The sequence below is a fragment of the Lates calcarifer genome, linkage group LG23 (assembly GCF_001640805.2).
Source record: "Lates calcarifer isolate ASB-BC8 linkage group LG23, TLL_Latcal_v3, whole genome shotgun sequence".
Classification (NCBI taxonomy): domain Eukaryota; kingdom Metazoa; phylum Chordata; class Actinopteri; family Centropomidae; genus Lates; species Lates calcarifer.
Window position 1 is genome coordinate 7,099,654 of NC_066855.1, and position 27,422 is coordinate 7,127,075.

General features: G+C 40.7%; 2 protein-coding genes across 2 annotated transcripts; both read left to right on the plus strand.

The window, feature by feature from the left end:
* Positions 1 to 1,499: 1,499 nt before the first annotated feature.
* On the plus strand, positions 1,500 to 27,380 carry LOC108875569 (vesicular glutamate transporter 1). The gene is made up of 17 exons (XM_018664575.2): positions 1,500 to 1,613; positions 12,461 to 12,606; positions 12,970 to 13,162; positions 13,330 to 13,479; positions 14,050 to 16,074; positions 21,161 to 21,413; positions 21,565 to 21,683; positions 21,781 to 21,895; positions 21,999 to 22,086; positions 22,206 to 22,292; positions 22,880 to 23,016; positions 23,505 to 23,654; positions 23,793 to 23,925; positions 24,450 to 24,560; positions 24,717 to 24,844; positions 25,245 to 25,314; positions 25,506 to 27,380. The coding sequence occupies exons 5-17, from the start codon at positions 16,013 to 16,015 to the stop codon at positions 25,796 to 25,798; spliced, it is 1,746 nt and encodes a 581-aa protein (XP_018520091.1). The 5' UTR covers positions 1,500 to 1,613; positions 12,461 to 12,606; positions 12,970 to 13,162; positions 13,330 to 13,479; positions 14,050 to 16,012; the 3' UTR covers positions 25,799 to 27,380.
* LOC108875576 (sodium-dependent neutral amino acid transporter B(0)AT2-like) lies at positions 1,650 to 11,069 on the plus strand. The gene is given in 13 exon segments (XM_051066161.1): positions 1,650 to 3,281; positions 4,019 to 4,238; positions 4,473 to 4,630; positions 4,945 to 5,065; positions 5,180 to 5,355; positions 6,471 to 6,581; positions 6,678 to 6,919; positions 7,111 to 7,297; positions 7,409 to 7,540; positions 7,542 to 7,611; positions 7,889 to 8,048; positions 8,129 to 8,291; positions 8,717 to 11,069. Coding segments are annotated over 12 exon segments (1,989 nt in total). The 5' UTR covers positions 1,650 to 3,281; the 3' UTR covers positions 8,966 to 11,069.
* Positions 27,381 to 27,422: the final 42 nt, after the last annotated feature.

A 27,422-nucleotide genomic window follows, 5' to 3' on the forward strand; every position in this document is an offset into this window, starting at 1 on the left:
TGTAGATGCTTCATCTGGGTCTGATGGTGTTGTTTTAAGGCTAGAAATTTAATCTCAGTTTGTCTTTCCCTAAGCTAACATATCTTAGACAATACCTGTGAAAGAAACATTCTCATTCAAATGTTCCCTTCCCCTGTTTTCAGTCTACGTCAGCGTGTGCCTGTCCCTGCCTCAGCGCTCTGGGATTATGCTATGTGCAAACGAGCCGCCCAACCAGTCTGACAACAGTACGGTGTATCTCAGGATTCAATCTCTCTGTTCCTCAGTGACCATCAATACTGTGAATCACTGGTATCAGGAGAGCAAACGTCCGGTATCACCGACACTTCCTTGAGACTGGTTTCATCAAAAAATACTTGACCAAACTGTGTTTCCATCTAATTTTGTTCGTCCAATCGCTGATGTGGCTGGACTCATACTTGAGTCTGAGAAAGTGCAGTGAAAAGTAGCACATTGGAGAACACTATTCTTAAATGAGGAGAGAAAATAGCTTCCTTAAAGTACTGTCTAATTTCTCACACCAGTACCACTAAAAATGAATGTCCCCATACAAAAAAAAGTCACCACTCTGTTAATAACCTTTACAAAAACACACATTATCAGGCATCCAGAGTAGTATCCAAATTTAGTCTTAAAAAGTCCAAAACTAAGAGGTCTTAAGTTACAACTACAGAGATGGATGATTGGAAAAGGATGTTGAATCAACTTACCAAGGCTTCCAGCTCTTTATCCCTGATGTTAACAGCTGTGTATGGGTGTTTACACTGACAGTAAAAACTTGTCCTGCGTCTCAGTGTGTAACTGCAGGTGTCTCACGTTCCTCTCTTTGGTGCTGAAAGCTTTTACAGAGCACAGTTGTGTCACCTTGCATGGTCCCGCCCAGTGAACCACCCCACTCTAGAGATAAAAATATGTACTCATTTTCCTTCCTATACACCTTCATACTAACAGGTGCAACTGGGAAAACCATGCAGGGCCACAGCTACTGAGCAAACTGATGTTGTCTGTATTTCCTGTTTGGAATTAGGGATTTTTGTGAAATCTGGGAGGTTTAAACTAAAACTAAAAATGTAAAGACATTTTCTTGGTGGGTATTTTGTAATTTCAAGAGGCTTAGACTTGATATATTTAAATGTACTCATTTAACACATTTTAAGAGAATCATTCCAGAGAGTGTGGAAAATCTTTTAAAGACATTAAACCTTAATGTAGGGGAATAGATTTATCTATAAACTATATCTTAACTTTATCTTGCCTGGCGTCTGCACAGGCAGGGTTCAGCAGCTTATGGACATCTGCAACTTCATAGCACCCTGGGAATAAACTAACCACCTTTACACTGCACACATTCACTCTCTCACACACACACACCAGGTTGAATGGGTGGGTAGGTGGTCCATATGAACATGGAGTTTGCATAAATGGAACAGTGGGGTGTCACATTTCACAACACTCCTTAATTATAGGTGGCTAAGTTTCCATTTCGTCCACCAATAGAGGAGATAGGCGGAGTTAGGTAAAGTCAAGTGGCAGCAAGCGAGACTCCCACTTGACATTGGTTTGAGGACATTTGGATACTTTTTTCCAAGACTCTACTATTTTGATACCACAAGGTATTTGTCAATTATTAATGAATACGTGCCGATATTTCCAGGCGCGGAGATTATTAGTATAGTTTACGGGTCGGTAGCCGAGTGCCAGTGGACTGAGTGTTTTATTTGCCTACAAAACAGGCATACGTGGCAGACAGCGTGTGTGTGTATGCGTGACCGGAGTAATGTTACTCTGCCACGAGACTGGAGAGAGTAGAAAAACCCGCGGGGCTGATATATGTAAAGTAGTAATTTGCAGACTGGGAACATTTGCTGTTGTTATCGTGTTTCTTAAAGAACATGAGGTTATTTCATTTGGCAAGGAAAAATCATGATTGATGACAGACAGACTATTGCATCATCTTTGATTTCTTTATTTTTTGCATGAACTAAAACGTGGAATGTGGAACTGTGAGACATTCAGTGGCAGGAAAGAAAAGTGTTATCTGCCACGTGTTGTGCTGACAATCAACTCAAGATCAGAGCGGATGAACCATCGCAACTTCTCTTCATCCACTCTGGTAACACTGCGATTTAAAGTTATTTCCTTTAAATCACAGGCGACTCCAGTCATGAGCACAAGATAGTAAAAGACTGTCCGGGTCTTGTTTTCACTGTTAAGTGTGTTTGTTAGGGACCGTGCAATCACATGCGCTGGGGAATAAAAGATAATTGATGTTTACGCTCATCCTGCGTTCACAGCTCCTCGTGTGAGTGTGTGTGTGTGTGTGTGAGAGAGAGAGAGAGAGAGAGAGAGAGAGAGCGCCACCGTGCGGATCGTTTTAACTGAGTTACAAGCTGTTGAGTTGGCTGTTATTTTACGATGTCAACAACACTTGCAACCCTTTCATGACAGCACTACAGCCGAGGTAGAAAGTACATTTACTTGAAAAGGTTACAAGATCAAAACACAGTTTTGCGGTACTTTGCTTAGCCACTTTTGCTACTTTTTACAATTTAGACGGGGATTTTAAGTACATTTTGCTGATAATAATACTTGATTGCAGAAAAAGAGAGTATATTTTATACACAAAGTAGTACTTTTACTGCAGTGTGAAAAATATATAAGAGCTGAATGCATCACAGGGAGTCATTTGATTCAATGGCAGTATATAAAAATATACCTTATCAGAGCTTTAATGCCTTGCAGATGTGAGCTGCAGACATCACCTTGGGTTCTGGTAAAAACTGGTGGAGATTTAACATTTAATAACATTTTGTAAGACGATAAAATAGTTAAAAAGGTAGATTCACGGATAATAAAGACAATAGATGAATATGAATGGTTGCAGGATGCAGATGTCTCTCAGCGCAGGCGCGGTTCATTGTGTTGCATCAGGCGGAAGAAACAATCCCACTTTTGCGCCAATGAGCTGCGAGAGGAGGCTACGCGGATTGTTACAGAGTTACCGTATTTAACGATCATTTATACGTTTTCATGTTCAATATATAGCCTAGTGTCGGCCCCAGATTATCTGGTATGTTGCGGTTCACTTAATAAATAGAAAAAGTAGAATAATTTCGCTCGCGACGTAGTTGATAAAAGTGACAGTCTAAACCACAGCCGCACGTGCTCCTCGCCTCTGACAACGGACGCAGACTAAAAACGTTTATTGTCGACTTTCTCGGTTTCCTGTCATCTCCCACGTTTCCTCTACCTCTTCGTTGACGACATTTGCTGGTGTTCAGGTCAGTGTGATTTGTGAAAGTGTCTTCTGTGTTTACACCGTGGGTCCAGACAAAGACCGACAGCGGATGTACTACTATGACACGTTGTAGCTCAGTGGTTTCTTTTCACTTCAGGTAACGCGCCAGGACGTTACAACTGACATTTATTTGTTATTATTTTATCTAATATGAACATTTGTAAGGAACTATGTCCCAAACGTAATACGAAATATACGAGGAGATAAAGTCTAATCAGGGATTTTGTACCTGGGTTACGAGGTGAATAGAATTAGTGTAATTAACCACCTGGCGAGATAGCAGGCTGCTTATGTGAGCATTCAAATGCCCGTTTATCGGTCACTACTGGCTAAACCTAATGTAGTCAAATGCATTGCAACATGCCCCACTCTCACTGATATAAATAGGGTGGACAAAATATTAGAAACACCTCCTGTTGTAGCATATTTTAGTCTGGCAGCACCACAACAGCCTCTCAGATAGCCATATATTTGTATCCACACCTCTCTAAGATACTTTCTGTATAGACTTAAAGGCTTTCATGAAGGTAGGCTTATTGCCGTTCTCCGTCACCCAATAAACTGGCACTTGAGTGCATACTCACGCCTCTTAATTAAATCAGTTCAGTGGTATTTTTGCAGCACCTGTGAAGCAATTGTTCAAGCAGGTTAGGTTAGGCACTACTTCATGTTTTGACTAGTTTTCCTGTTTTGTTTTCCTTTTGCTCCCTCCTGTCTTAGATGGAGAAGCAGCCACTGCCAACTGAAGATGATAAGACAGAAACCACAGAGTCAGAGGTCAACGGCTATGCTGGTGGGGAGAGCCAGGAGGCCTCGTCCGAGCCTGTCGCTCGAGCGGGATGGAACAGTAAAATAGAATACTTTTTGGCTCAGGTGGGATTCAGCGTCGGGCTCGGCAACGTCTGGAGATTTCCATATTTGTGCCATCAGAATGGAGGAGGTGAGTGTCTATTGTTGTCGTCCAAATTAAATGGGAGTTTGGGTGGTCAGCGTTGTCGACGCAGGGCAAGAATGTGATCAAACAGAGGCTATTAAAGTAAACCGAATGGTAAAATATAATGCATTGTGAGACAGATGAGCACAAGCAACTGCTTCCCCTTTAGATACTGTGTTTCTGAGAGTATCAAAATGAGGTTCTCATTTGCTAACTGGTATGCCCATCACCTCTCCTCAGGAGCTTTCCTCCTCCTGTATGTGCTGCTGATGATGATCGTGGGTATTCCTTTGTTCTTCCTGGAGCTGGCAGCGGGTCAGGCCATTCGACAGGGCAGCATCGGGGTGTGGAGGTACATTTCCCCCAGGCTGGCAGGGATCGGCTACTCCAGCTGTGTGGTAAGATAATTGCTATGTGATTGACCCACCTACTCAGACAATCTCAATTAGATTGTTCAGTGTATGTGGTGTTGCATGCATTCGAGTTTGTGTTGTACATTTCTGCTTCAGACTGACAGATGATGTAATAACTTGATTTCCTCAGTGAACTCTAACTGAATCATTATCTCTTAGCACACAACTGCAGCTGTAGAGAGAAGCATTTGCTTTGTAAATGTTGAGCTTTTTTGACATATATTAAATGGTATTTTCACAGTCACACAATTTTATAATTTTCTTACGAACCTGTTGATCTTGTTCTCAATTGTCTTCAGGTGTGTTTCTTTGTGGCTCTCTACTACAATGTGATCCTTGCATGGAGTCTTTTCTATCTTGGTCACTCATTCCAGTACCCTTTACCTTGGAACCAGTGTCCGGAATACAGGAATGTAACAGGTAAACACTCAGCGTAACGGTTTCAGAACTAACAAGGCGTGAGCAATTGTTAAATGTTTTTTGCTGTGTGTCACATGGTAAGACTAATAAGTGACCCCCCCCCCCCATACACAGTAAAAGAATGTGAAAAGAGCTCCCCCACATCGTACTTCTGGTACCGCAAAGCTTTGGATATCACAGACTCCATTGACGACACAGGCTCTTTTAACCCTTACATCGTCTGCTGTCTCCTGGTGGCCTGGACCATCGTGTGCCTGGGAATGTTCAAGGGTATCAAGACCTCTGTCAAGGTAATTGTGATTGCAGTTAATGATTAGCTCTCTCAGATGTTTCAGTAGAGTTGTGATTATCAGGACCTTTAAACACTGGAACTACGGAACGGAAGCATTTTCCAGTCGGTTACTAGATGAGTTACTACTACAGAACTTACAGTTTTAAGTGACTGATTGGAATAAGTCTGTTTATCTGCTCTGTGAAATATACATGGGACTTTGGCTCATATTTGCAAGACAAACTTGTTATACCTTTTGTAATTGTGCCTCACTGAACAGTCCTGACCTGTGAACACAACAGCATGTCATCCTACATTTGGTCAAATCGTGTTCATGCATTGGACTGAGATTTCAGGGTTACTGTGGGTGATGGAATCTCTGGAATGTGTGGCTTAAGTGTTGAACAACTTCACATGGAAAATCCACTTTATGTATTAAAGTGTTGGGAGTTTATTAAATGTTTGTTTTTCCTGACACATATCAGCCAGTCCAGTCTCATTGGAGTTATACAGTGTAATTAACATAACAGCATTTGGGGGAGATATTATTAATAGTTCTGTCCAGATGATGTTAGTTTTCAGGTTTACTAGACAAATTCAACAATGCTTACTGACAAGGATTTTATCCCAGGTGGAGCAAGATATCAGGAGTGGAAATCATGTTTTACTGTATTTTATGTAAGGTTAACATCTAAAGGGAGGTTTAATCCCAGCCAGACTGACATCAGGTGTTTCATGCACTTACTGACTTAAGCACCTGGCTTCTCGATTACAAAGGCCATATGTTCAGTGTGTTGCAAGCAGCAGGCTTACACTTAAAATTAGATGAAACGTGAGTCATCTCTGTGGGGAAAATGGGTTGTTATAGCAGCAAAATTAGTAGATTTCAGCAGGAAACTAAAAGATAGTTTACACAAGCACATGGGGTGTAAATAAGCAATTAAAGGAGAGGAGTCTGGCAGCTTGCTGACAACAGAAATGGAAATCTGTAGAAATGAATGCATTTACTCCAGTGAAAAATTTGAAAAAGTTGGGAGTCACTTTGGGAGAGTTGGGCCTTTTAAAACCAAATTATTGACTTCTGTTGCTGCTTGAATTAACTTGTTAATGTAGTCATTCTTTATCACTTCCTAGGTGATGTATTTCTCCTCCATCTTCCCCTATGTGGTTCTGTTCTGCTTCCTTGTCCGAGGGCTCCTGCTGGATGGGGCCTTAGAAGGAATCACCTACATGTTCTACCCAAAGGTATCCACACACAAAATGTCTGTTTGACTTGTAAACAAGTCAGGCAGATTTGCATATTTCCCTGATGCACCTGTTGTTTTCTCTGTTTTATTTTAGCTGGAAATTTGGGGAGACATTCAGGTGTGGCGTCAGGCAGCCACACAAGTTTTCTTCGCCTTGGGTCTTGGCTTCGGGTCAATCATCGCCTATTCTTCCTATAATCCCAAGAATAACAACTGTCACCGTGATGCCTTCACTGTCTCCTCTATAAACTTCCTCACATCTGTGCTGGCCACTCTGGTGGTGTTTGCTGTGCTCGGCTTCCGCGCCAAAGGCAAAGTCACAGAATGCGTAGTCAGGTATGTTTGACATAATTCTGGGTAATTTTGCATGGATTTTCAAAATAAGAAACTAAACTATGCTGATGTGTCTAGACATCATGCACCATATCTTGTCAGTATCTGATCAGATTGTTATACAACATGAGGGAATAATATATCACATTGAATGTACATGTGTATGATTGTGTATCCCTTTTTCTTGTTCTTAGTAATTTGAAGGAGCTATCAGAGCTGGTTAGCAGCGGAAATTTGCCCGATTCCCTGTTGCCAAACTTCAGGTACACTGATGATCCCAGCTCTGTGGATTTACAGGCCTATAGGTCCTGGTTTCAACAGCATGGAAATAACATCACTGGCAATTTAACAGATTGTGACCTTGAAAAAGAGATGCAGAAGGTAAAGACTGACTTTTTGGACTAATGTCAACAAAAGCTAAACTTGCTTCATCTTTTTTTTTTTGTACTTGGTGCGCTGTACATAAAACCTAAAGCTCTTGTTTGTGTTCAGGGTGTGGAGGGCACAGGTCTAGCTTTTATTGCCTTCACAGAGGCCATGTCACTTCTGCCTGGAAGCCCTTTCTGGTCAGCACTCTTCTTCCTCATGCTGCTCAACTTGGGACTCAGCACCATGTTTGGTCACTATGGAAGGCATCCTCGCCCCTCTCACCGACCGCTTCAAAACTCTGGCCAGGAACAAGATCAAACTCACAAGTAACCACCTGTTCCACTTGTTTTAGCTTTCGTAGAATTGTTTCTTTTACAGAGGGGAGTCCCAACCTATCAAATGTTGGTCAGTTTTATGTAGCCCAGTAAGTGCTAGTTTCATTTTGCTTTCCTACCAACCCAATAATCTGTCATCTGATTTCTCTGACATCTTACTGCAGAGAGGGAACAAAAATAGTAAATTTACCTGCTAAATTACTCAAGAAAAACACAGTTTCTGTGTTTCTGTGTTCTGTTTTATCCTGACATGTCTGTTCTGTTTCAGTTTTCAGCTGCATTATCGGCTTTCTGATTGGCCTGCTCTTCACCCAGCGCAGTGGGAACTACTTTGTGACGATGTTCGATGATTACTCTGCCACACTGCCCCTCATTATTGTGGTGGTCTTTGAGACCTTCAGTGTGTCCTGGCTGTATGGAGCAGATAGGTGAGGTCTAGTTTCAGACTGTAGGTAACTGACTTAACACAAATCTTACATTTCATTTAAATTTTACTCTGTTTCTGAAGGTTCCTTGACGACATTGAGGCAATGTTGGGCTGGCGTCCCAGTGTAATTTATAAGTATCTGTGGAAATACATCTGCCTGCTTGCTATGCTGGGGCTTCTGGGAGCCACCGCCATTCGCATGTTCATCACACGACCAACTTATATGGCATGGAACCGAGAGAAGGTATGGAGAACTGTATTTAAGAGAAGAAATGCACCACAAATGCATTAACACTGTAAAAACTGCTATTTGAAATGGGATGTTCCCTTGGTGCCTTTAGGGCGTTGTTTGTGGAGTTTGTTTTGTTCAGTGGAGTCTGAACAGTACTTAAGACATCAACAGCCTTAGGTAGTGCAGCCACAAGATAAGTTTCATTTTGAGTTAGGCAAATGGCTGTTTTTCTTTCTGTCCCTCTCTTTCTTTTTTTTTTTTTTTTTTGTTACTACAGGACATAAAACAAGCTGTCTCTTGCCCTCTCCATTCCTATGCCCTTATAAAATGATTTGTTGATTTGTTTTTTCTCAGGTCATATTAAATATGTAAAGCAGATGAGTCATAAGTTGTGTTCAAGTTCTGGAGTGATGAATTTGATTCCTTTTATTTTTCAGGCCTCTGAGGAGCACCTGGAGTACCCTGGCTGGGCTCTGGCTGTTCTGGCTTTACTCATCATATTTGCCATGATGCCCGTCCCAGTGGCCTTGATCCACGCTGTTCTGAAGGAAAGGACAAAGCAAACATCCAGAGACACAGAGACTGGTCAGTACAGTATCGTTAGCACTGATGACAAGTGTGAAACTCCCATGACTGACATGTCAGAACTGGGCCAAAGGAATGGGACTTGTGCTTCCCTTTCCTAAACATTGGACTTGTAAAATGTCTGTGGTCTGTGACCTGCAGTACCCAGTCAGAATTTCAGTGGGCCATTTTGTATCTCTCCTCACTGCTGCTATGGCACAGAGATAAGCTGCAGTGTGTAAGAAAAGATTCCTTATTTTAATATTTAAAAACTTTTTTTTATATACTTAAATGAAGTCCAAACGTATCCAAAGGATATCACTTTTTTAAAAATACTACTGTTCCAACAACTCCAGTGTGTAACATGAAAAAGACTGGAACAAATAATTTATTGCCGTATGGTAAGTAAAAAGTGGAACTTCTAACAACTGCTGAGAGAGTTGTTGTCCAAATGAGCAAAATCAGTATTTTAGTTTTCAGTATAAGCCATAGACATCACATCACATTGTTCTATATTTCAATTCACTTCACATTTATCAAAAATAACCAACTGTTTTTTCATTTCATTATTTCTACTTTGACTGTGAATGTCCCAAAAATCTGTTTTCCCAAACCAGCAACCTTATACTTTTCATTTTGTTGTCAAAAGAATCACAACCTGCCACTGTCAAAAATGTCCTCTGCATGTGGACTCTATCAAGCTCTTATGTGTCCATTTGTTTTTCTTTTTAACCTTAATTGACTCTCTAATTTTTGCAGCACCGTAAATTAAGATAACTACAAGTGCTGCTTTTTATTGTCAGTTAGGAGTTGAGTCGAGCTGAGTTACAAGAAAAAAAATGGTGAACCTGGATTTAAACAGAACAAGTTTGGCATCACTGTATCTGTGCAGTATGTACAGTGCATGTGTCACTGCTCAGATGCTGTTTAGTCCAACACTGCACCGGTGTTACTTAAGTCCAGGAATAATCAGGATGGCCAGAGAGTGAGGGGAAGATTCTGTTTAAGGAAATGGACCATCATACTATGCTACATATTTTCCTCAAAGCTAAGAAATTACCGTATACTACTGCTGCTACTAAGACTGTCAGACTGTTACACCAGGAAAGAGTTAATTCAGTTATGCTGAATCAAAGTACAGACATTAGCTACAGTATTATGCTATTCACTACACAGAAGCCATGTAACCATGTTTACACCTCAACAGAGTCCTGATTCACTGTGTTGGCTCTACAGTTTCATATTATACCGTTCATATTCAGGTGAATCATGTAGCTACACATGTATGTTTCTCTGTTCAAACCAACTTGAAATCCAACAGCTGATTTATAGTATTTGAGCATTCGGTTTGGTTTTACAATTATTGTCATTTTAACATCACTCTTGTCTTGTAATTTCTAAAAGATATCAAGTTAGATTGAAAATTGTGATCATTCTGTCATGTCCATTTCTGTGATTTAAGACCTTAGCAAAAAACAAATCATCAGCACTACAGTGTTGTAAAGAATAGTAGCACAAGGATTTTTTTTATTACTTTTTTTTTTTCCTGAACCGGTTGGTCAAGAGACAGCATGGTACAAACACTGAGGGGAAACTAAAATTTGGAATGTAAATATGTATATGATGCATGTAAAAACTCTTCAGGATCAAATGTTATAGAAAATTTGTGGGACTATTTCATTATTTGTAAATCAAATTTGCATGTTTGTTTGTTTGTTTTTTTTTTTTTAAGCTTGGTTATAGGAGGAAACTAGATTATTTTTTATTTCAAAAGGCTGTACAAAAACACTGCCCAGACAAAGTAAGATGTAACTGCAACTACATATCGTGTAATTAAGATGTAGATATTGGAAAATTCTTTTCTAGACTTGAGTCCATGATCATCATGGTTTTGTGTTTAAGTAGCCATTTTTCTGAAGGTGCTGGGCTTTTTACATTTTCAGTGGTTTACAATCAAAATGAACTGACTTTATGACCTTATGACCTTGAGTGCTGGTCAATGTACCTGTATCAACTCTAAGTGCCTTCAGATTTAATGAGGCTGATTGAACAAAATGTTAAAAGCATTCCAGCATATGTATATTTTCTAAAAAATGTTGGTAGAGTCACTTGTCAGTTGTGTATGTAGTTTGTCTGTATAAAAATTAATTTTTAAGGAAATGTAATATAATACCACTGTTATGTAATATATTGCCATGCTTTTATTAAACATTTTCAGCACAGTAATGTATTTAAACAGACACAATTCTTGGGGGAAAAAAAACCCTTTGGGGATATTTTGAAATTTCCTTTTTAGTTTTATTCACATGAATTAGAGTTGTACAAAGAAAACACTAGTCATAGTTTGTGTTGTAAATACAAGTGAATTCACACCTGCAGGAACTGTGGTAATGTAGATTTTAGAGAAGCTGATTTTGCATCATAATCTGCCTGGGAAAGTTGAAGCATATCAACACTTCTGCCAAGGAAAGCGTCTGAGCAGCTGTGCAGCTATGCGATGCCAACATGTAACCTTTTTTCTCACTGACTCGTGATTACACAGGTTGTAACTGAACCTGCCAGATTGGGAAATATTTCTAGGTCACCCCGGCTCTGACCGACTGGAGGTAGATTTTAGTTTGTGTCTGTAAAAGTGCGGCAGCTCATATTTTCAGAATAATTCCAGGTGGCCTGAAAGATAATGTTCAAGGATATCAAAACAAAAAATGTGCGAAAGCAGCTGAACTACTGCATCTTCAGCTTTAAAACACAGTTTGGCTGTTAAATACAGTGAACAGTTAATGCATTACTTTGTTTTTCTTTCACATCTATCAGCCCTTGAACAGTTTGAGTGTCCTTGCAGGGCTGTGCAGACTGTGGGAATGAAGCACACATTGGCCTGACTAAAAGTGTTTCACACTTTCACACTCAGAGGATCCAAACAATGTAGATGTATCTCTCCAGAGATTATATTAACACTGGAGAAAGAAGAGTGGAGTAACATTGGCATACAATTCATTTTATGCATTATAATACTTATTTTTCTTATGTTTGTCCAGAGAATCCTCTGGTTACTGTACTATGTTATTCTAATGTTTTCAAAAGACCTCCAGATATTATCTAATAACCATCTAAGATCTAGATTTTTGGCATAATAGTTGTTTGGATGTCATATCGACTCAGCTGTAGACATGTTCTGCCAGCCAGATGCATGAGATTGAGGCAGTACATTAGTGTGTCAGCAGGGAGCTCTGCTGCACTTCTGAACACTTCTCTGCTGAGCACCATTCCAAAATCCAAGACAGTGGATTGTAATCATTACACAGTCATTGTTCCCTCATATTGCAGCTTTTATTGTGTTTTAAAATACCTAAATTAGAAACACTGGTTTCACAGGCTATGAGCAAACAACTGCTGTCCTTCCTCCATTTAAAAAAAAAAAAAAACTGTTCAAACTACAAATTCAAGGCCAAATTTTTAAAAGCTTATGAAGCAAACAGAGCAGAACATACCAAAAAATGTTGCTTGAATTTTATTTTATTTATTTATTTGCTTTGCTTTGTTAAGGCTTCTTTGTCTGGCTAAACGTAGCACTTGTGTAAGTCACTCTCTACAACATGTGTATGCTTGTGTGGAAGAGTACTCACAGGTGTCCCCCTGGAAATATTATGTGTCTGGGGAGTTCAGTTGTCTTGGATGCAGTCTCACTTCAGTCAGCCAGAGGCAGAAAGGACAGAACCAACACCCGGCAGAGAGAAACACGACATCCTCGCTTCAACCTCAGGTAAAATCCATTTAAAATGTTAAAACTTTGCTTGCTTAACAGTGGATGTGTGGTGTGTGTGTGTGTGTGTATGATAGGGAGGTGGTTTAATGGTTTCAGGGGACTCTTTTTAGATTGGGACCAGGTGGGGTTCACCACACACAACTGGGAAACAGTATGAAAAACAACTGCTATATTATTTTTAAAATTATGTTAAGTTAAAAACTACCTATGGAAGCTGAGTAATTTCATCATGTTAGCAAATAGGAGGGAGTGTACAAATGCTTACTTTAAAATATAGTCAATTTTACTACAGATAACATTTTTTTCTTTGTTTGTTTTCATTGATTATATTTTTGCAAGTAACTTATTTTTGATTTGGAGGTGTACCAGTGGATGACCCACATGGCGGGCCTGGTAGCTCTGTGCCTGCTGCTGGTGTTTCCACTGAGCAGCTCCCAGAGCACCCTGCAGTCTGAGCAGGGGATCAATGCCCATCAGGCCCCGGCTGCAGCTCCTCACATACGAGACCTACTTAGTAAAGAGGAAACCACTCACTTGAATGCAAAGCGCACATGTAAGTCTTTTCATATCCTTCCTGTGTTAATCTTAGAACAGGCAACAAAGATGTGTCACATAGATACATGTAAAGTTTTTTTTAAAATTTTACCTCCTTTAAAGCAGGATTTGTGTGAAAAGTCTTAACTCTGCTGGTCTTTGTCACGTGTGTTTGTACCTCCACAGATGCCCATGTAGATAAAGATAATGCCAAAGTAGGCCTGTTCATTGCTGCGGCCATGGGAACCTTTGCCCTGATGGCTGCAGTGTACTGTATCTACAACAAGTTCTACACCAAACACCAGTACCTGCACACCCAGCTCAACGATGACCCAGGTGAATTCATAGGTTTCTATTAAACTGTTTTGAGTTAGTAAAACTGCAGCTGGTACCAAACCATATTTAAAGCAGCACTAGAAATACACACATCTGCCTCCATTACTAAGTGGCACTACAACAAAAACTAAATTTCATCAGCTGAAAGAGAACTGAAAAATGAACTTCTGAAATATAAACTGTCTCCTGATCAGCAGATGCAGAGAAAACTGGACAACATCTAATCTTTTTCCTCTCTCGTCTCCTGGGTATCATTTATTGTAAAGCACCACTGTCCGGCTCGGTTATTAAACATGAGCGCGCTAGGTTCCGCTCATTGGCATTGTGCATCATGAATTCTCAATACTAAAGCACTTCCTGTTTTCTGCCATTTGGAGACACTAATAAATGATATTGCATGGTGCAACTTCAATAATACAACAGCAAATGTGTGTACAGTTTATATAAAATTTAGATACCGAAACATGACTGATATCTTATCTAATCTGTGAGCTAACTTTAAAAAAACCATCGAATTTACAGGAAATATCTTCAAGTTTCAAATGAAGCTTCATGTATTTCTGTCTGTAGATTTAACCACTGACGCCATGGATCCTCCGCCTGTGTTTTTTCACGCCTCTGCTGACTCCAGTGCAGTAGACGTGCGGAGAGCTGGTTACGGCTCGCTCTCGGACACTCCATCCATCATCTCTGTCCCACCCAGCCTCTCCCCCCCTCCCTCTGCCATGCCCTTCCCTCCCCTCTTCCTCTCCTCTCACTCTCTGAGAACTATATCAGCTAAGGACTTGGAGAAGAGCTGTATCTGACACTGAGTGCTTAGTTAGCAGCAGTCTGACACTTAGACATAAAGTAGTTTCAATTTGAACGTGCACGTTGTTTATCATTAGCTATACACATCGGACAAAATTTCAACTTTTGTGGGCAAATGTTGCTTTTAATAAAAATGCATCAGATTCAAACCTGAAGAATGGTTTCACACGCACAGCCTTATCCAGCTGAGGTTTTTGACCAGCAGTAAATTAAAAAAAGAAAAGAGAAGACTGTTAGCAGTATCACATCAGACATCTACCAGATCTATTGGTTACTGTGGTTTGTGTGTGACCATATGACTTATAAGCTTCTCACTGTCGATAACCACCACAAATGTAAACATTTGCCCATGCATCACAACTATATATCAGCTGTAGTCATTTATGTTTGTATGTTTGTACAGTTATGATAAACTAGATCTTCTCAGCACCTTATCCATCCTGTCAGTAGTCGTCCAGTATGGCACCAGAGAATAAATGAAAGAAAAAGAGGTGCTGTCTTGCTAATTTCTATTCTTTATGGTCAATAATTTAACTCTATCAGAACACAATACATGTGTCCATCCAACAATTGCTAAATTAGATATGGAAAGTTGAGCAATGCAGACAGTATAAGTCTTTGGACTCATTTGTAGATGGCACATTAGTGGTGGGAGGAGAAAGCCACACACTCAATACCTCTAATGTTTTATACACAGTTTAGGTACACCACAATGAAACATTCTAATGAGCCTGTGGTCAATAAAACCCAAAGGAACACGAGGCCCAATCACTTCTCAGTTTCAGTTCTGTCTGTGATTGACGCACAAAGCAACTCCTGATTTTCTCTTAATTTTCCCTAGTGTCAAAGGTCACGTGTGCCAACTGACTATTATATATATTCAAGTTATTAAGTGCATGCTAGGGGAGCCACAGTAATGATGGCAGCTCTGCCACTGTTGGTATGACGCACAGGAGACGGATAGACTAGCGCACTGAAATGAGACCCATTTCTAAGAGACGTATCTTTTACAGATCAATTTGCTCATTTTTCGTTCCTAGACTCATGCTGCCTTTTAGTGCCGAACTATATTCCCCTTTTATATAAAAATTACTGGTCATAAGAGCGCAGTCCAACCCTGGGAGCAGCCTGGCCCCTCCCGCGTTACAAATACCTGGGAAGTCCGTTAATATGCTTCGATCGGACAGTGTTTACTCTAACTCTCTCCATTCAAGGCTTGTGCGGTCCACGAATAGCCTCTGCTTGAATAGTCAGTGCTTAAAACGCCAGGGCTGCGGGGAAGGAAGTGACATGCTACCTTCCACTCACTACACACACTTGGAGAGATTAGCGCGCAGGCAGCGGTAATCTGGTTTCAGGACCACGGCCAGAGACACCGTTTGGCCATGAATCCTGTCGAAAGTTGCCTCCAGCGCCCTGTGAACCTTACAGGACACCAACGAGTGTGAAGGAAGTTCATTTGATGGATGTTAAGGACTCTGGCAAAGTGGGACTGACAATGTTTGTCCAGCAAATTAAATCTCTGGGAAATCTGTGTCGCTGACTACAGATTCCACTGCACGGGAGACTGCGGGGTTAAGGAGTCTGGTGATCAAGAAAAATCAAGTTTTTTTTATATGTGTAAGTGAGAAACACGAGGCGGAGAGAGTAGAGGAGAAAAGGTTGTGCGCTCAGACGGGGGCGCGCAAAGACTGCACGGTGGTCGGATCCTGGAGTCGTGAGGATGGAGGTCCGGCCGGAAAGGTTTAAGGCCGTGGCAGCCAAGACTCTGGGGAAGATATACGGGTATGTAAAATACAACCAGAATGTGTTGAAACGCAGAAATGGCTGCAAGGCGTGACTGCCCTTTCGTGTCTTTACCTGTCGTTGCTAAAACGTGATTTTAATTGATCTTAAAAGAGAAGCAAACTGCTCCTTTGAAGATCAAGATGTTCAGGGAGCTGGATTACTGTGGTTTGGGTGACCTGGCACAACATCTGTCTTTCTATGGGCTGCTGAATTTAAGAAACTGACATACACAATTGATCACTTTATGTTTAACTGCAGTTGTTAAATACCAGGTAAAAAGTTAAAATTGGAACTTAAAGTTATTCTACAAAAACCTTTTCACGTGCAATGATAAGTGAATTATTCTCCTTTTCTTCTGCTCCACAAATAATCTGAATTACGTTTAATTTTAGACCTAAACTGCTCCATCAGTGTAAGATGAAGCCTCGGATCAATAAATAGATTCATTTCTTCCAGGCTTTTTTTTTTTTTGCAGTGCTGCCCTCTCTCATTGTCAAATTACAGAGGCCTTGTGTCACTTTAATGTGGAGATGTATCTGGAGCCTCATACATTAAATATGTTTGATAATGTGGTTTATTTGCTCCAAATTCACTGAGTATAACTGTGTGTTTAGTGCAGCACAGGCCTGTGAGGCTTCTCTCTGCGGCCTGTTATCCTGTCACACCTGCCACTATGGGACAGTGCGCTTAGGACGACTTTCATTAACCCTCTCTCCAGTGAAGGCTTCAACTTTATCCAAACGAATAAATGTCTTTTGGAATGGTGGTTAGATATCTGGGGGACGTGGACCAACCTGACATCAGATTGCACAAAGGATTCCTCTGAGAACCTCCTCAGGTCTTGTCCTATCGGCAATGAGCTTGGGAAAAACTGCGTGGCACACCTTCCTTAGCTTAAAAAAGTGTGTGAGGTAGTTAGGAGTCAGGCCGGTGATGGCTATCTGAAAGCAAGAAGGTATTGATGGACTCCCCTTCCTCTCCTCTCGGGATTTGATGTAGCGTCTAAACACTTAAATCCTCTCCAGAAATAGCCTCTCCTCCTCCAAGCTGTCGGCCCACGTAAATCCCCGCAGGCCGTACACCTTGGCCACCTCTCCCTCTCCCTCTCTTCTCCACCCCCCACCCCCCTAAGTAGCCCGATAGCTCGTCATCGTGTCCCTCCTTCCCTTCCCCTCCCCTCCCTCCCTCCCCTCCCCGCCCCGCCCCCGACTCAGGACATCTCACAGCCAGGATTAGGTCACGGTAGAGAGCCCGCAGCTGCCTGTAAGCTTTCATTTCCGTGAAGCGCACGTGCTCTCAGGTACTCCCCGGGTACCTTCCTGCAGTGCGTAACGCGCGCAGGCCCCGCTCCCCGCTCCCCGTGCCCCGTGCCCTGCTCTCTGCACGCAACTTCAACTAACGAGCGCACGCAGAGAAGAGCAGGCAGACAGACAGCTGCTTATAATGTAGTGTCGTGTGTTTTATTGAAGGAGTGGAGTTCTCTCTGTGTATCTATTCTACTTCATTATTCCATAGACAGTCATATATCAGTTAGGACCTGCAGCTGTGAGTCAAGGAGAAGGCAACAACAGAAACACTATTTCACTGATGTAGAACCACCTGACGGTCTCCTGTCATCCCTCCATTAAATATCAAATAGTGTGAATCTCCTCTCTGTTTATCTGGCATCTTATTCCTGAACCTCTCATCTAATGAATTGCTTTAACTACTGTTTGACAATGAAATCTAGAATATTTCTGATGAGAGGAACAATTATGCCAGGCATGTCAGCAGAGTATCAGAGCAAAAATATTATAATAATAATAAACTTTTTTATTAGTGTATGCTTTGCCATATTTCTCACAATTAAATTCATGATATTTAACGAATGAAAATTATATCAAAAAGGTATCAGTGTACGTGATGACAGTGCTTGGCCTTTGGCCCTGCCATACCAGTGTCATGACGAGGTTCAACCTTTCAGACAATCTACACTAGTTATTCAGCTCTCTCTTATCCAATCAATGATTCCAAGCTGCTGAACCGCCCTGGTATTTGTCCTTGACATATGAATTAAGAGATTAACTTCAGAGACAGACGCACAGAAATGTTCACTGAGCAGTAAAAGGTCATGTGAATTCCGCTTTCTTAGATTTCATCAGGATTCAGAACTAAGTGTTTTTCTTTACCGAGTTAAACTGCCTCACAGAAGCACCCGGACCCTTCCTTGTGGTGTGACGGGAGACACGGGTAGAAGGTCAGGTAGCTTGTAAGGATTACAACGGATTTTCTTTAACTCAGGGTCAGTCATGAAAAGTCACCGCAGCTGATAGAGTACATAGTAAAACAAAAAACAAAACAAAACAAAAAAAGAAGTGAAAAATAAGCATGTACTGTATTGCAGAGAGAGAAAACACCAGTGTAGACATCCTCTGGACACTGGGAAATAAATTGGTGTTGAAGAATGAGGGGATGCTGTGAATTGTGTGTGAGGCTGAAGCGTGAGTCAGGGGAGTTGACGGGAAAAAGCAGGGTTAAAGATGAAGAGGAGACAGGAGGAGAGAGGAGAGAGGCCCGCCCAGACAAAAATAGTCCAACAGAGCCAGAGATATTAATAATTCAAGATGGAGAACCATTAATACTTGATCAGTGTCGAAGACTGTTAGATCCCCTGCTTACAGTAACTAATAGAGCATGTATGTTTTATTATTGCATCGCTGTTATTTCCCAGCCTGCTTACCGTTGGAGTTTTTTGCTGACTGCTCTGAACAAGTTTATTGGCAGGAACACAAAGTCCATCTCTGGAGTCTTTTTGTCACTCGATATGTTAGTATCTGTGTCATTTTGTGTCTATACAGGAAGTCGCTTCATAAAACTAGAGAGCTGCGATAATGGCTGTATAAAGAGTCACATGTCCCTCTCTCTCCTGATATTTCCTGTCTCTCACAGTACACAGTAGTCCTGATATGTCACTGGTTACTGTAAAAAAATGTTTATAGTGATGTCAAGAATAAGAGGATGTGAATTCAGCATCGTAGTTTGCCAGTATACTGTAAAAGGTGAATAAAACAATAGCAGCTATATATGTAAAATAAAACATAAGTAATGATAAATAGATCTTGTGCTGAGCACCGGTGTCTAATAGTACAAATAATCAATTTAAGTCTTTCCAGTTATGTGCTGTTTGCTGTGCTGTGAGTGTGCAGCTTCTACACTTCACTCACACCACAAAACACAAGATGGCTGCTTTTATCATACGGATGTAGAAAACACGATGAGTCAGAAGCTGCTCACCCAGGGCATATACCACAAATGTTATCTATCAGTTCTCACTTCTGTGTCTGTGACATGTGCATCATTATTATTGCTGGCTGTGACTCATCAGCACACATTAATGTATATCTACAAATGGCTCTGGCTGGCTTTTAAATGTATTGAGCTTAAGGTTTCAACTGTGATTGGGGATTTTTGCACATGATCCTGAGTACATTATACTCACAAGCTGGCCAACTGTAGTAATAACATTGTCTAATTTGTTAGTGTGTGTGTGAGTTTTTGACTGGGGGCCTGATAAGTGTTTGTCAGAGTCTATATATCATTAAATGATTTTAGTGACATTGTGTATTCAAGCTATACTTGCTCTGCCAGGTACAGATTTTCATCCCAACTATGATAAATGTTCACTGTGGCCACTATGGGAGTGCTGTTATTAATGGGGTGCCCTGGTGACTCAGTCAGCTAAGAATCATAATACACTTAAATGTGGTTCCAGCTCATGGTCTCTGTCCCATTGCATCTCCTCTACAGCTGTCAGATGAAGAAGTCTATAAAATACACCCCCACCCCCAAAGCCTTATGCATGTCTTTCACTGTTGTATTTTGGTTAAAACAAGCTGGGCTGTGTTGACTGATATGTTTTTCTTCAGCACAACCAGCGGTCATGTACTGTATGTAACTCTCAACAGTGGTTGTAAATTATATTTACCACACAAAAGCAGTGGGGGTAGGACTAGTAATAGGACTCTGTGCTTCATCACTTGGACCTGAGTGTGTTCTGAGAACTCAGCATTGTGCAAGTCATGTTTAATAGATAATCCACTGCTTTCAGATACATATTTGATGCCTGTTAGACTGGAGGGTTGCAGAGGTCATGGTTTCTCAGGGTTTCTCAGGGAGTTGTACACAGACAGGAGCAGGAAATGAGTACTATAAACTTGTTTGGAGTGAGAATTGAGCAATGATGCACCAGAACGAGAGTTTCCGTAACCACTGTCGTCTTTTACTCACGTTGCGTTCCTTGCTGTAGGCCAGGTCGATCAGGAGATGAATGTCTGCAATACAAAAATACCCAATGTATTAACACCTTGAGAAGACAGGATAAGTCAATGTTAGCAAGCTTCAGTGGCAGGAGGCTAACAGACAACTGTGCTGACTGCGTCTTGTTAAAATGCTGGAGTTACCCGTCAAACTGAGGATTGTCTGAACATCTAGATCCATGCGCTTTTATCAAACCAAGCTGTCAGACTTCAAGGTCTTCAGAGCAGGATCTGTTTTCATTGCAGCAACGAGTTTGAAAAACCTGGGGCACATCACTGACTGAGTGATTGCTCTGAAAGAAAATCCACGGTATAGAAATCTAAGAGTAACCTGAACAACATTTTTCTTTGAATAACTTTTTTGTTGAATTGAAATGACAAACACTACACCGACTATATGGTGATTTCTGAAAAGTCAAATTTTACATTGTGGGGCTTTTTAGTATGACTTGTCAAAGGCTGTCACTGCAAACTGTCTACATAGGTAAAGGATTGTTATTCAAGTGCTGCAGGTTTTTTAACTGATTCATACCCCAGACAACCAAATCACACCACCATAAGCTGACAGAAGAGAAATAAAAAGATTTAGACCATATGAAAGTTGGACTATTAAAATCTACTTCTTAAAAAACAGACTCACAAGTGCACTTTTTAAACTGGAACTCTTTTGCATTCATATTTATTATACACAACCAAGTGACAGACTAGAATCTAAACAACGTACTAACAGGTTAACATATAGAATTTTCATTCCCTCACTTTTGGGTTTTCCAAACTCTTCTTTACAGAGCTCTTGAGAAGAAGCAGGAAAATGGGGAGACCATCGAGCTGTCAGCGGAGGGCCGGGCTGAGCTGGTGGAGGAGAAGGAGATGCCTGTGGTGGACTGCACATGCTTCGGCCTGCCCAGGCGCTACATCATCGCCATCCTCTCCGGTATTGGCTTCTGTATCTCCTTTGGAATCCGGTGTAACTTGGGCGTGGCCATCGTCAGCATGGTCAACAGCCACACCATCTTCAGAGACAACAAGGAGGTCATAGTGGTGAGTGGTCATCCTCAGAGGACCATGAATCAGTCACATTTGTTCTGTTGTTTTGATTGTTTGTCCCTCTCTGTGCACTGGACTAATCAAACTCACTTTTGAGTCCTTGTGTGGTTTTCTCATTTAACTGTCTTCTTGTCTGTCCCAACAGAAAGCTCAATTTGACTGGGATCCAGAGACAGTGGGAATGATCCATGGTTCATTCTTCTGGGGATACATAGTAACCCAAATTCCAGGAGGGTTCATTTGTCAAAAGTTTGCAGCAAACAGGTCTGTCACTCCACTTCTTTATAATGATAATTGGTGATTGCATATACTTCTCTACACACTAAATGTCTCTCCCCTTTTCTCTTCTTTCCTCCTTCAGAGTGTTTGGCTTTGCTATAGTGGCCACGTCTTGCCTGAATATGCTCATCCCCACGGCAGCCCGGATGCACTTTGGCTGTGTTATCATTGTCAGGGTGTTTCAAGGACTTGTGGAGGTGCTTAAATCATGTCTATAGCTTCCTCCTTAACAGAATAAATGAGCAACACATTTTATTTAGAACATTCATCATAGTGTAATTTCTTCCTTTTCTTCTACAGGGGGTTTCATATCCTGCCTGTCACGGCATTTGGGCAAAATGGGCACCACCTCTTGAAAGAAGTCGCCTGGCCACAACAGCCTTTTGTGGTGAGTCTCTTACAGCCGTCCATGTTTCTTTGTCTTTGAACGATGGGTGTTTGTTGTTCCATTTTAAGAAACATTTTGCTGTTAGTTTAATATATTCACACTGTTGCTGTGTTTCATAGGCTCTTATGCTGGTGCTGTGATTGCTATGCCGTTAGCTGGAATCCTAGTCCAGTACTCAGGATGGTCCTCAGTCTTCTATGTCTATGGTAAGCAACCCTTGACCCTTAGGCTGACAGTAAACAAAATCAAACATCCAGCTTTTACACTAATCTTGCTCTTCAAACCCTTCAGACAGAAATGTGAACTGAGTATTTATCTTAGCATGTCTGAAAAAGATGAACCAGGATTTTCAGACAAAACTATGAAAATTGCACATTATCTTCACAATGAACTGTTGCCAGTAAAAGCATAACAGCCCAGTTAGCTTGTGATAGCTATAAATACATCGATATGCTGATTTCAATAGTGTGTGTGTGCATTTTAATTGTGTAGGCATACCCATCACTATGCACTGCATATAGTAACACAGTAGATGCTGACACATACTGAAACTTAAAAGGACCAAAAGACATCAAAACGCTCAGCACCATAAATATGACCAAAAAAAACCCCCCAAAAAACCTAGACCTGCTATGTATGAATTCAACATTTAATCCCAGTCTGTACAGAGGCAGCAGCTACAGCCGGCCTCTCTTTTGCTGCTTGTTCTTTTTGACCTTTCCTCCTGGTTTGACACTTACATTATTCTTTTTCTTTCCCCTGCCTGTCTTCTTTACCCCTGCCCCTCCCCCAGGAAGTTTTGGGGTCATGTGGTACTGCTTCTGGATCCTGGTGTCTTATGAAAGTCCAGCAGCCCATCCCACCATCACAGAGGAGGAGAGGAAATACATTGAGGAGAGCATCGGCGAGTCAGCCCAATTTACAGTAACGGTCAGTACAGACAAGTAGACTTCAGCTGGTATAGTATGACTCACACAAGTGCTGGTGTGAACTGCCCTGTCATTTACATTTCTTTCATGTGAATTTGAAGAGTTTCCAATATCACTATGCTGGTACTTTTTTTTTATCATGCAAAATGTTAAAATACAGATAAGGTCAATTATAGATTTATGGATGGTAAACAAGAGTAACAGATGGACTTCAAGAGGGTGTCAAACTTTATCATGAGCTCATTCTGAAATACCAGTAATACCTTATCAAAATAAAAGCACCACAGAAAGATTTAGTTACTGCTTATCAGTGGTAACCTCTGCTCATCTGTGTCTGCATTCGTGCATTCAAGCAAATCTAATCCACCCACCCTCTAAGTGACCACAATGTGCTGGTCTCTGATAATTTGATTGTTTTAAACACAAAAAATCGGTCATTTATTCAGGTAAACAACACATTTTATGCACATTCATGTTTCTGTGTTACAGAAATTCAACACACCGTGGAGGGCCTTCTTCACCTCCATGCCAGTGTACGCCATCATTGTGGCTAATTTCTGCAGAAGCTGGACTTTCTACTTGCTTCTCATCAGCCAACCCGCATACTTTGAGGAGGTGTTTGGGTTCGAGATTAGCAAGGTAAACAGAAGCCAGAAGCCAGTGGGATGTTGTGTACCAGGAACAAATGTTTCCATATATACAATAACATGATACTGCACAGTCATAGCTACAGTAAGGGACTCTGATCTGTTGCATTTTGTTTTTCTCTCGCATCAGGTCGGCATAGTTTCTGCACTTCCCCATCTGGTTATGACCATCATCGTGCCCATTGGTGGCCAAATTGCTGACTATCTGCGCTCCAACCAAATCATGACCACCACTAATGTCAGGAAACTTATGAACTGTGGAGGTAAGAAAGGATCAAAATGAAGGGAAAGCAGAATTACAATTGCAGAAAGGAAACATAAACAGCTGACTTTCTGTTTTACTTCCCAAAACCAGTGGTTAAATTAGTTTATAATCAAAATCTCTAGAATAAATAAAGTCAAATTTTACTGCCTTCTCTGGATACAATTGGGAGTTTTTCTAAGAGCCCAATCTTCAGTCAGAGGGCTCAGTCATGTTAACCTGAAAAAATATACAGTAACTCATAGGGTAATTATAAAGTTATTCTTCAGCTGTGGTGATGAAAACATTTGTCATATAAGGGAAATGACTCACTATAAAGCAGAAGCTTTGTTTCTGTGGGCTATTTTTGAACTTCAATAGCGAAGTGAAATGTAGAAACATACAGTGTACATCACATTACTGGTTGCCGTCAGAAACAGCATTTTATAAGAGGGAGGCATGAGTGAAAATGGCCCTCAGTTGACTTTTTCCCATGAACACATAAACTCACTCTTTGTTCTGTGGTATTTCACTCATCTCCATCAGGGTTTGGGATGGAGGCAACTCTGCTGCTGGTAGTGGGTTTCTCCCATACAAAAGGTGTTGCCATTACATTCCTGGTCCTGGCTGTGGGTTTCTCTGGCTTTGCTATTTCAGGTGAAAACATAACTTAAGTCTATTCATTCTTTAAGCCTTCTTTCTAACATGGAGTACAATGTGTTTCTTAAAAACCTTTCAGCCACAAATATTAATAGATTTCAGAGGTCTACAATACAATATATGATTCTAATAGTGTTCATGCTTCCTCATAAGGTTTCAATGTCAACCACCTGGACATTGCACCCCGATATGCTAGCATCCTCATGGGTATCTCCAATGGTGTGGGCACTTTGTCTGGTATGGTTTGCCCACTTATAGTTGGTGCCATGACAAAGCACAAGGTGAGAACTGATTCTAAATGTCTGCTCACACAAATGTGTACTTGCATCATCTTCTCAATTACACTGTAGCATAAGTAGCATAAGTGGTAGCATAGCATCTATGTGATATTGTATACTGACACAATACACTCTAAAACACTTGTATCTCTGTTTTTATTATCTTGTCTTGTTTATTTTTGTAACTGAGTTTGTCTAAAACAGCAGCAGTGACTAATGAAGGCTTCCTCTTCTTAGTTTTTACTGTTATCTGTCACATAAGAGGGACAGATATCACATTTTGCATGTGTGAATGTGTTTATAATGTTAGAACGACTTGATTTCAGTTATAATAGAAAATAAAACACACACTTTTTTTCATACTCATAACCATCTGTTTTATTTTCTCATGATCGTTTTATAGACACGTGAGGAGTGGCAGGGTGTGTTTCTTATTGCCTCGCTTGTTCATTATGGAGGTGTTATATTCTATGGTGTGTATCTTCCTTTCTAAATTTTCCCTTGCATTAAGATGTTGCAGTATGCAGAATGACGTGTGATGTGTGATATTTCTAATGCAATAAAACTGAAAATCCAGTTAAACATGCTTGATAGATTTGCAGTCAGCTCTGTTACAAGTCTGAATAAATGTCAAAAGTCTGATTTATGTCTGTCTCCGCTGCAGCACTTTTTGCATCTGGAGAGAAGCAAGCTTGGGCCGAGCCAGAGCAGCTGAGTGATGAGAAATGCGGCATCCTGGATGAGGATGAGCTTGCAAACGAGACAGAGGAGCTGTATCGCACAAGTGGTGGAGCGGGCTATGGAGCCATGAACCAGGCAGCAGATCCCAATGGAGGCGGAGGCATGGGAGGAGGAGGAGGCTGGGTCTCCGACTGGGACAAAACCGAGGAGTACGTACAACCAGCCGGAACCAATAATTACCTTTATGGAGGAGAGGGGGACCGAGAGTTAACATAAAAACCAGCACATAGCCTTTGGTGAGGCAGAAACAGTGCATCAACAGTGTGATGTTTCACCTGATGGCATGGAGAACTTTAAAAGTGCGGATTTAAAATGGGGACAATCTTCAGCAAGTCTTACTACATAAATAAAACTGAACTGGATTCAAAAAGACTGCACAGTGGAGGTGAAGACATTAGTAAATGTAAAATGTGTGTTTGTGTGTGATTGAAGTCGTGTAACCTGTGTGACAGACAATAGGACCCGTCAGCCTCCCTGTAATATCTGATGGAGGAGGGCTGTGTTTTAGGCCTGGTGTGGTTTTATTTGATGTTTATTCAATGTGATAATTGTAGAAATTTCTGTATTCATTGGCAGGATTTTGGAGTCCATTAGTATGACTCTCATTTATATTTGAGTCATTCCAGCTTACAAATCTTTAGGTGCACACTGGTCATAGGTGCATTTCTGTCGTTGGGTGAAAACCCACTGAGTTTGTTTAACTGGGTTTCTGCAGCAGCAAATGCACCTCCATTGAAGTTAAAAGTTTTGTCCTTAATGTGCACACTTTTAAGAAAAAGCATGTTACTTGTGCCAATACAACAAAATATTTTGCTCTGTATTATTGGTTTACTTATCCACTGAGAAAGTAATTGAACACCTGCAAATATTACTGTCTCCTATTAAGTCTAAATAGCCCTTACTGACATTTTTAGAGGCAGCATTTTGATTTCCTTGTGCAAAATGTTTTATGTACTAGGCCTCTAACCTGCCTGCCTGCTGACAAACCGGGGAATAAAAATGCCTCATATTATCCAGGGTAATAACAATCCTATATTAAATTAGTTTCTTAGTTTGAGACTGTTTTCCTCAAATCCAGCATCTTGAATTTTGTTTGTTATGCTTTACATGTGTTATATGCTTTATTAATCTTATCATATTACGTTACTGTTGTGTTCAGGCAGTTCATGCTGTAAGTGTTAATATATTCTCTTTCAGATTAGGCACTCTGCTGTCACTGTATTAATAACCTAAGAACCCTGACACCTGCCAGTCTCTGCCGTCTGTTGCAAAGCAGTGAGCTGAGGCTGTTGTGTGGTGCCGGTAATGTAGCGTACTAAAATGAATGTGCAAATAAAAAGGGACTGTCAGTCTTGTAAAGCCACCGCATACAGTCCGTCCCAGGCAGTCTCAGTAGAAAGTGGAATCTCTCTTTGCTTTATTCTTAGTGCAGCAATATGAAGATATCTTAAATGATCAGTAAACTAAAGCTGATAATGGACAACAAAATAATGACACTTCACTGTACACGAGCAATTTGTTTTACTTTTGTTAGTAGATATTGTTATGTATCTAGCCCCAAAGTTAAACATATCCTTGTGTTAGGTCATGTGATGGTATCACTTTGGCTGATACAATTTCATTAATTGGATTCACTGATAGATTAAATAATAAACATTAGGGTTTTTACTGTTTTTTGTCATTTTTCATTAATTTATTATTTAATGTTTTGTTTGGATTGTAAACTAAAACTGAAAAAGTGTAAATGTAAAAAATATGTACATGTGGAAAATTGTATAATAAAACCTAGTGGTTGTAATTCCTGTACAATAATTATAGATATTCTTTACATTTATGCTTA